A 9,076-nucleotide genomic window follows, 5' to 3' on the forward strand; every position below is an offset into this window, starting at 1 on the left:
CAGCCTTACCTCGGATGCGCCTGCTCCCCGGGCAAACACCTGTTGTGTGCCCCTGAAAGAAAGAAACAAGGCTTGGTTCCGTTCCGAGCTGGGTCCCGTGTCAGTAGAAATTTCGGAAAGTCTGGGGTGGCCGCGCTCCGCAATGCCATTCGTCAGGTGCGGTTACGGAACCGTAGTTTGCTGCTTGATACCTACATATTCGTAGAAGGGCTTTCGTCGCGACGCGCGAGCTTTACCTTCTTGCCAAATTTGCTTCCTGCACCTTCATGATGTATTTCTTGCTGCAGGGCTTCGCTTTCCCGATTTGGCATGCAGACATAAAGCTCTCATGCACCCGCTGGTTTCTATCACGGTAAGGCCCAGATCGTTTCTGCCGCCTAATAATTCTTCTTCCTTGGAACCGCAGATGTCGAAGTGGAGCAGCTCGAACGTGTCGTACCGATGCTTGTCTCGGAGCTTGGAAATTGGTTTTGGACCATCTTTCTTGCCTTGGTTCGCTCGATTTTGCAGTTTTCTTCACATCCTTGATGTTTTTCCATCTTGCGAAGAACCACGACAGGAGCGTGACCCATACGCCCATGTAGGTCGACTGTTCTTCAGCGCGGTTGCTGATTGGTGAGGCGTGCGATGTCAACAGAGTCCATTCACAAGAACCGCTGTCGCCACCACTTGACTTGAGTCCTTGCTCGAAGCGTGCATCTCAGCACCATCAAACACTACTTGGAACTTGTCGTGCTTGTTAATCTGTGGCACCGAAAGCCAGTTCTTGTTCATTCTCGGCACCTACAGAGTATTCTTGATATCGATCTTGCGCTAGTTGCCGTTGGGCAGGACCACGTTTTCCCCTTCAATCCACCGTAAAGCGACTTCAAGTGCATCCGCGCTCCAAAACCCTACCGCAAATTTGTGGGCGTTCATGAGGTAACACTAAGTACGATACGAGTGATTTTTGCATGTATTTGGTCTTCTAGTGGTGCAAGTGCTGTGCCCGCACAAGCAGTGGATCTCTCACAATTGACAGAAGGGGATGCTATTTCTGTTGGAATATTTGGAAGACTCATGACTCACAGCTAATGTACATCAATACTTAAAGAACTGCATTTCGTCAACAACAATGCCCCCGCGTGCGCGGTAACATGTGCAAAGTGCGGTCAAGCATCGACGTTCTTCAACAGCGGTATTAATACCTTTCAGGTTTAAGCCTTTCTTTCGTATTCTCCTTAGACGAAGGTGCGACGTCGACCTCATCAAAGTGAAACACTACACATATCCTCATGGCTTTTAAATACACCACATCGATAGGGCACCGAGATGTCTATGATATGTGAGTCAAGGACGATTTGTATATATTGTATTACTTGCGATGCCATAACGTATAACCTTTACTCGATAAGAAACTGTGTTATGGCGTAACTCGATACATTTAGATTCGAAATCTGCGTGTGAGCTCGAGAAGCTGAAGGCTTAGGAAGCCAAGCACTCGACAACAAGGCGTTCTGGAAGAGACCACAACTGCATTTCGTGCCTCTGACTCAGCAATGTCGGCAGCAGCTTTTCTCTCGAACAGCGCATCGATAGTTGATGCTAATAGCACCTACGCACAGTCAATTTGTGACACTGTCCATGTTTTTTTCTTTCTCGTCGTCATCTTGCGGGCTGTATCTCTAAACACACCCACTGGGGTCCTGGTCGATAATACCAGCCTTGACCATGAGCGCAACAACCGGATCTTTACCTGTAATATGTATAATTCATCAATGTACATCTATTCAAACACCTTGATATGTACGTGCCGATGATTTTGTTAAATTGTTTAACCAGTTCTTCAAAAGTGGTGTTCAGTGCGAAGGTAGGCTCAGATATTTGCGAGCGTCTAGCTCCTCATTCGTTTCGATGTCCCCCCTGTTGCTCGAAGTTAAACGCCACAATTACTTAAAAAAACCACAGTGTGATTGCGACCGCGTTTTTTGCTCGTAAATCTCGTGTCATTCTTACTTACCGGTATTAAAATCGAAATGGGAATATTTCCGCCCCGCCAGCAGCAGCACATCCTTGATGATGAGCTAGCAATTACACTGTGCATTTCGCCATCGTCCTTTTTGTGCAGATCCATATTTCCCTTAGACAGCCCAGCCCCCCCCACCGTGTCAAGTAATTAATATCTCCATCTACTAAGAACATACCCGCGGACGCCCGTCTAGTACACAGGCAATGCTCAAACAAAAGAACCCACCCAGGTCTCTAAAATAAACGCGGACGTTGATAGAGCGAGTACACAAAAGACGCAGCTCACAAATTGATGTGTGAGCTGCGCGGCTCAGCTGTCGTAAGAGCGCGCTGACTAACGCGCTGAGTGCAGACATCAAGTCGCATAAGCTAGCTGCCCACTTACATAACTTTAAAATGAAAATTGTATGGCAACTACTCTAACTATAGCCACAGGACGTACTTGTAATGGGCCTATATTTGTTGCTAGCAGACCAACCCTAATTTGTTTTTTAAAGTTTACATGAACATACGAAGACAGCAGTAACACAGACACTGCAGCGCCGTCTGTCCACATACATGCCCAAGCGGCGAGTGTGCTTTTCTAACACCAAGAAAATGAATATGACTACCAGGAAAATTATAGTCCTCACCATAAGTTTGAATTGCATCACTCACCATACATTCAGTCGAAATCACCACTAATTTTCCACGTATTAGACAGGCAAATGTAACAAGAGCACGGCAGGCATGCATAGGACGAAACCGATATATATATATTCCTGTTTAGCGAGCGTTCGCGAGCACTTCTGCTCCCGATCGCACCGAACACACAGCAAAATATGGCATCGTCGGTTATGTAATCATTGTATGAATAGGCTTCGAAGGGGGCAGTCGTCGATTCGTTTAGAATAATATAGTCGCATTCGCCCGTTTAAATGAGCCAGCATTTACCATCGCCGAATTCGAATGCACGTTGTAAGCTGCTGTTTATTGCGCAAATACATTGTTATACATTCTGAGTTGTTAATGCGTAGGGTGGAGAGCTAAGGGATGCAAGACCTGTGGCAAGAACTCGCAAGACGTAAATAATAATCTTTAGCGATGGACGATACTCAAACGTAACTTTAGGATAGTTCCTGCTGACGCTTCCAAGCTTTACTCGTCAAAAGAATGATCCTGCTCGCTGCCAGCTGGATCATCTCGGCAACGACGACGATGACCATCTTCTATCCAGTCATGAAATGCGACGTGTTATTACGAAGTGCAAATCTTCCCGCTGCAAAGTTGTTGGATTGGGGTGCCAATGCATCTACAAGATTTTGATAGGCGAGGCGAGCAGTCTACCGTGTGTCTTCGTAGAAGGTGACCACATCATGGACGACACCGATGCTGCACAGCAGTCGCCTACGCCTCGTCGTCTGAGTCCTTATATGAAATCACTACTTAAGGAGCGCTTGAGCGAGGATGCATCTCCGACCTGTTGATTTATTTGGATTGATATGTCATAGAGTACATAATGGTACTCTGAAGGGCCCATCGACATTAGATACACAAGTTCGAGCTTTCGTGTCTACGTGGCGTAAGCGCCACAAACAGGACTCTATGTAGCCTGTTATGGATTCGTGCAAGAAAAACATGTACGGTGTCGTGGAAAATATCTCGATCGGCCTTTTCGGTGTCACAGTGAAACACTAGAACCAATACTCTCTTTCAAGGCCTGTCATCACGAAAGACTTAGAACTCAGGAGAGGGTAAGGTGTAAACACGTACTTATCTATAAAATATTATAAAATTATAAATAGTATCTGAAATTTTCAACTCTCTTTGCGCTAATTTTTTAAATATCATGTTAACGTTTGAATAACTGCTACTAGTATAGAAAACATTACTTTTATAAGAAGCATATGATATTTGGTTATCGTTAGCCCCTGACGGCGATACCGGAGGCTGTGTGAACATTAGAGTATCACTTTTTTTTATGCAGTGTAGCCCCCCATTAAAGTCTATTTGAGGTCTATTATACGATAGTTTCATTTCATGCGCTTTAATTTAGCCCTTTCACTTTTTGAAGACCAATCAAATCCTTAGTAATGCCAAAACAGGGAAACAAAGCACAACACCAAAGTAGAATTACCGAAAATGACTAGGTTCTACGAAGTCATGTCGTAGATCTGCACAAGATAACCAGTTTTCTTTGGAATTTACAATTAAAAGATAGGAGAGAATGCGTCCTACTAGGAGTCCTAAAGTGTCCTATTGTCCTAAAACCTGAGATAAAAAACTAGCAATTCGGCTCATAAACAAACCGATATTTAGGACATCACAATGAGCTTTAGGACGAAACAAACCAGGGTCCGCGTGTCCTAATAGGACACTCGACAACTAGACACTCAGTCTGTCCTATTAGGACAAACTGCAGCTCAGACCACTGTCCTATTAGGACAACACCAAACCCAACATGCACTGTCATCAAGCCACATCCTCAACTGGCCTAGCTAGAAACAATAAACATCTTAACGCCCCTCTCTCCAAGAGCAGCCGATTCTTTGTTGTGCTCGAAAAGCACCTCAACGAAACTTTTCTACTACGAAGTGTGTGACAATATTTTTAAATGTTTCAAAGGATGATAGTCATTGAAGGTTATAATAGCCGCTAATAACGGTTGAGCGACTTCAACATGCACGTAGCAAACGATGGTTAATGATCAGAATGTGACGATATAGGGGGGGGGGTCCAAAAAGCAGCAAAGTACCCGCAAGGGCTACTTGGCTGCAAGTCGATCTGAAGACGCGCATAGCAAGCGATGGGGTCTTGGTCGGCGAGGCAGTGTGCTCGGCCCGGTTCGTCGAGTTGTCTGGCGTCGTCGGGGTGTCGACAACAGGTGCGTCTGTGGAGCCGACGTCGATGGGCAGTTGGCCGGCACGTAGTCTACCAGGTCGGCCTTCAGGTTGAAGCCGGGACCGACCGGCAGTTGGCACTCCTCCAGGTTCATGGCCTTCACGTCAGCGAGCAGGGTGTTGCAGGCTGTCGAGGCGCACATCTTGTCGATGGGCCTGGTCCGGGATCTCAGTGGTCCATGCCGCACTGTTGGATGTTCGCGCTCGTGAGAAGAGCGGACAAGACACTGCCTCCGCAGGTGGCAGTAGAGGCCATTGGAATTTACAATTAAAAGATCGGTAGGAGAGAATGCGTCCTACTAGGAGTCCTAAAGTGTCCTATTGTCCTAAAACCTGGGATAAAAAACTAGCAATTCGGCTCATAAACAAACCGATATTTAGGACATCACAATGAGCTTTAGGACGAAACAAACCAGGGTCCGCGTGTCCTAATAGGACACTCGACAACTAGACACTCAGTCTGTCCTATTAGGACAAACTGCAGCTCAGACCACTGTCCTATTAGGACAACACCAAACCCAACATGCACTGTCATCAAGCCACATCCTCAACTGGCCTAGCTAGAAACAATAAACATCTTAACGCCCCTCTCTCCAAGAGCAGCCGATTCTTTGTTGTGCTCGTAAAGCACCTCAACGAAACTTTTCTACTACGAAGTGTGTGACAATATTTTTAAATGTTTCAAAGGATGATAGTCATTGAAGGTTATAATAGCCGCTAATAACGGTTGAGCGACTTCAACATGCACGTAGCAAACGATGGTTAATGATCAGAATGTGACGATATAGGGGGGGGGTCCAAAAAGCAGCAAAGTACCCGCAAGGGCTACTTGGCTGCAAGTCGATCTGAAGACGCGCATAGCAAGCGATGGGGGTCTTGGTCGGCGAGGCAGTGTGCTCGGCCCGGTTCGTCGAGTTGTCTGGCGTCGTCGGGGTGTCGACAACAGGTGCGTCTGTGGAGCCGACGTCGATGGGCAGTTGGCCGGCACGTAGTCTACCAGGTCGGCCTTCAGGTTGAAGCCGGGACCGACCGGCAGTTGGCACTCCTCCAGGTTCATGGCCTTCACGTCAGCGAGCAGGGTGTTGCAGGCTGTCGAGGCGCACATCTTGTCGATGGGCCTGGTCCGGGATCTCAGTGGTCCATGCCGCACTGTTGGATGTTCGCGCTCGTGAGAAGAGCGGACAAGACACTGCCTCCGCAGGTGGCAGTAGAGGCCAGATAGGCGAGCGCCCCTAGCTGCAGAAGGAGTAGCCGCGATGGTCCATGATGCTTGGCTCCAGTAGTGGAGATTCAGAAATGGTTGGTGTGCCTCAGGACAATAAGTAAAGCCAATGTGTGTTTAAGTAACTCTAACATAAATTTACGTATATAGTCCGGAAAAAGTTAATATTTGAGGTTTAGGACAATATGCAGGACACAAATTATAATATTCTGTTGCGAAGGATTAGTCGCTTTTTAGGACACATCTCCAAAATCTCCCTGTAAAATTTAAGACAAATAGGACAGTTTAGGACGTGTCTTTGGACGCATTATCCTACACCAAAAGATCGATTTTCGGGAATCGTTTAGCGTATTTAGCTTCTTTTGTGAATATGTTGGAAATCAGAGTGGAATACGCTCTTTTATAGCTAAAATACCTCAAAGTACAAATAGCAGCTAGTGATACTTTTAAAAAGTAGGCCCAACAATATATTGGCATGATGGAGTATTAATAACAGTGATGGTTGCTAATATTGCCCTTCTTTTCGTGGACAGCACATGTTCGCCTGTATGGCACGTGCTCGGCGATTCTGTCCACGTTGGCGAATACCAAGCAGTTCCATTCTGAACGCAGGGGTTTAGGCACTGTTGGAATGTTAGCAATCTTAGAGCACGACCAGGTACTGTATTACCGGCAAATTCATTTCGGAAATAACTGTGTATATATAGTACCGGCCGTAGTAGCGTTCGCTGTCGTAACGCAGTGTACTGTATGATGACGAGGACACAAACGGATGTCGAGCATAACAAAACGCCGATTGCTATCTACAAATCCAGGAGAAATAGCGCAAAGATTGGTGACTAAATACTCGTAACGATCATGTCGGCTAATGGAAGATTGAGTCGTCCGTTCATGTAAACAAAAAAAAACAAAATTGCCTATTTTATTTTTTATAGAAATACCGGCAGTTATTATTTTATAATGTGAGCTAACTGATATAATTCAAGCCTTGGATACTATCTAATGGAAAGACAGCAGATACCTACTGCTGCTTTTGTGCTCGGGTACTACGAAGTATAATACATCTGAAGTAATACTGTACATGCACCGTACGAAGAGGCCACAAGTTGTCAGGCAACATAAACGATGACTCGCAGTGTGATCGTCGTAACCAATCCAGTCCAGCTCTCCAATTTGCTACTAAGCTTTTCATTTTCATAACTGCCATAAAGTATAGGAGGGTGTCGCTACGCCAAGCGACGTTCCGGCGCCGTATCAGCGCCTTAGAACTCATCAAACCTTCAAGGGGTACCGTACCCCCGTACACCGAGTGTACTACCAGCAGCCCATCACTTCCCTTCACCAATTTGAGAGAACCACTTCACTTTGGGTGGTGTGCACAACCTGCACAACCATCACGAAGCCTAAGCGCTCTTCAGTAGGGCATATCCCACGTCAGCACTTGTCCTGACGTCATCCAGCGTGGATAACAGCAACATGCGTCTCGGGATCTTGTCAGTGGCTACGATTCTCGCATCTGTCGTCGGTGTGTCCCTGGCTAGGGTCCCCGAAACGGCCGTACTAAGTCCACCCACTACAAGACTGGGGCTGCTCAGCAACAGCAACGACAACGACAACGATGAAGAGAGGATGGTCAGTTTGGACAAATTCAAGAATATATTCCGGTCAGGAAACAATGAAAACAACCAATTGACGGTCTGGCTGAAGGATAAACAGTCTGCAGACAAGATTTTCGGCCTACTCAAGCTAGACGATGGCGCGGAAAATGTTCTAACGCACTCGAAATTCAAGGCGTGGGAATCTTACATTTCCATGTTCAACAACAAGTACCCGAATGACGAAATGCACATGATTGACATGCTTACCAAGCGCTACGGAGATGACGTGGTGTCCAGAATTATAGAGGCAGGCAAAACCAAACCGGGTATGGAAAAGCTAGCGGGAAAGCTGCAAACAGATCTGTTTCGAGGCTGGTTCAGACAGAGTAAATCCCCCGACGATGTGCTCAAAATACGCAAGCTTGACGACCCTGCAAATATCGACAAAGAAAACTTGGACGCGTGGCTCAAGTTTCTGGATGTGTTCAACAAGCGCTTTCCGAATAGTAGAACTAACATGCTTGACTCATTTGAGCGCGCGTACGGGAATGAGATAGGTCTGGCGAAAAAGCTTGCAACAGTGCAAAAACCAAATGGCGCCCAACCAAACGACGTGGAAGTCGCGCTATTTTCGAAGTGGCTCAAGAAAAAGATGAACAGAAAGGCAGTCGTGACGAAGGTGTTCAAATTACAAGAGGGCGAGAAGCTGAAGGATAAGAACCTGGCGGTTTTTCTGTTCCGCTTCAGTAGCTACTACACAAATGCGCCAAAGCCCTACAAGCGAGTTCGTTTTAATTCACAGGTAGTAGTTCTGGGCCAATAGATCGCCGTACTAATGACAAAGTCATGCCGCGCACGGAGAAGCCCTGAAAATTTCTAGCGTGGTTTGTGCCGCTGCTGTAATTGCTTTGCAGTTGCTCTCTCTCTCTGTTGCTCCCGCTCTACGCCTACATTACCTTTTGCCCGTAAAGATCCATCTTGCCTTGACAGCCATTTACGCCCCAGCCTGCGAATCTGAAAGTTAGGGAATAAAATGAGTGGTGTACCGATCGACTAACTCTAAAACTGAATGTATGATAGGCCGGCACATCACAGTTCCTCCATAAAATAACTGTGTAGTGGCTTTATCACGCATCCCCGGCTGTGATTTTGCTAAGAGGGAAAGGTTAAATTCCCTAAACCTTGTTAGCTAATGGTTTGTATTGGTCAATACAAACGCCTACTCAAAAACGCTTAACGTGGACCGTTCATGATAATAAATCGTTGATATCATGTCGGGTCCACGCCTTCGCGCTCAAGGGGCTTTAAGAACAACGCTTTGTCCAACCCTTGTTTTTACCAAAGGAACTTGTGAAAGCGATACCAGCCAC

The 9,076-nt window shown here is 46.4% G+C and overlaps 1 protein-coding gene across 1 annotated transcript; it reads left to right on the forward strand.

The window, feature by feature from the left end:
• Positions 1-7,584: 7,584 nt before the first annotated feature.
• PITG_21984 (secreted RxLR effector peptide protein, putative) lies at positions 7,585-8,529 on the forward strand (the record flags this gene model as incomplete). Its single annotated transcript, XM_002999290.1, has 1 exon — positions 7,585-8,529. The coding sequence occupies one exon, from the start codon at positions 7,585-7,587 to the stop codon at positions 8,527-8,529; it is 945 nt and encodes a 314-aa protein (XP_002999336.1).
• Positions 8,530-9,076: the final 547 nt, after the last annotated feature.

The sequence above is a fragment of the Phytophthora infestans genome, genomic scaffold (assembly GCF_000142945.1).
Source record: "Phytophthora infestans T30-4 supercont1.785 genomic scaffold, whole genome shotgun sequence".
NCBI lineage: Eukaryota > Oomycota > Peronosporomycetes > Peronosporales > Peronosporaceae > Phytophthora > Phytophthora infestans.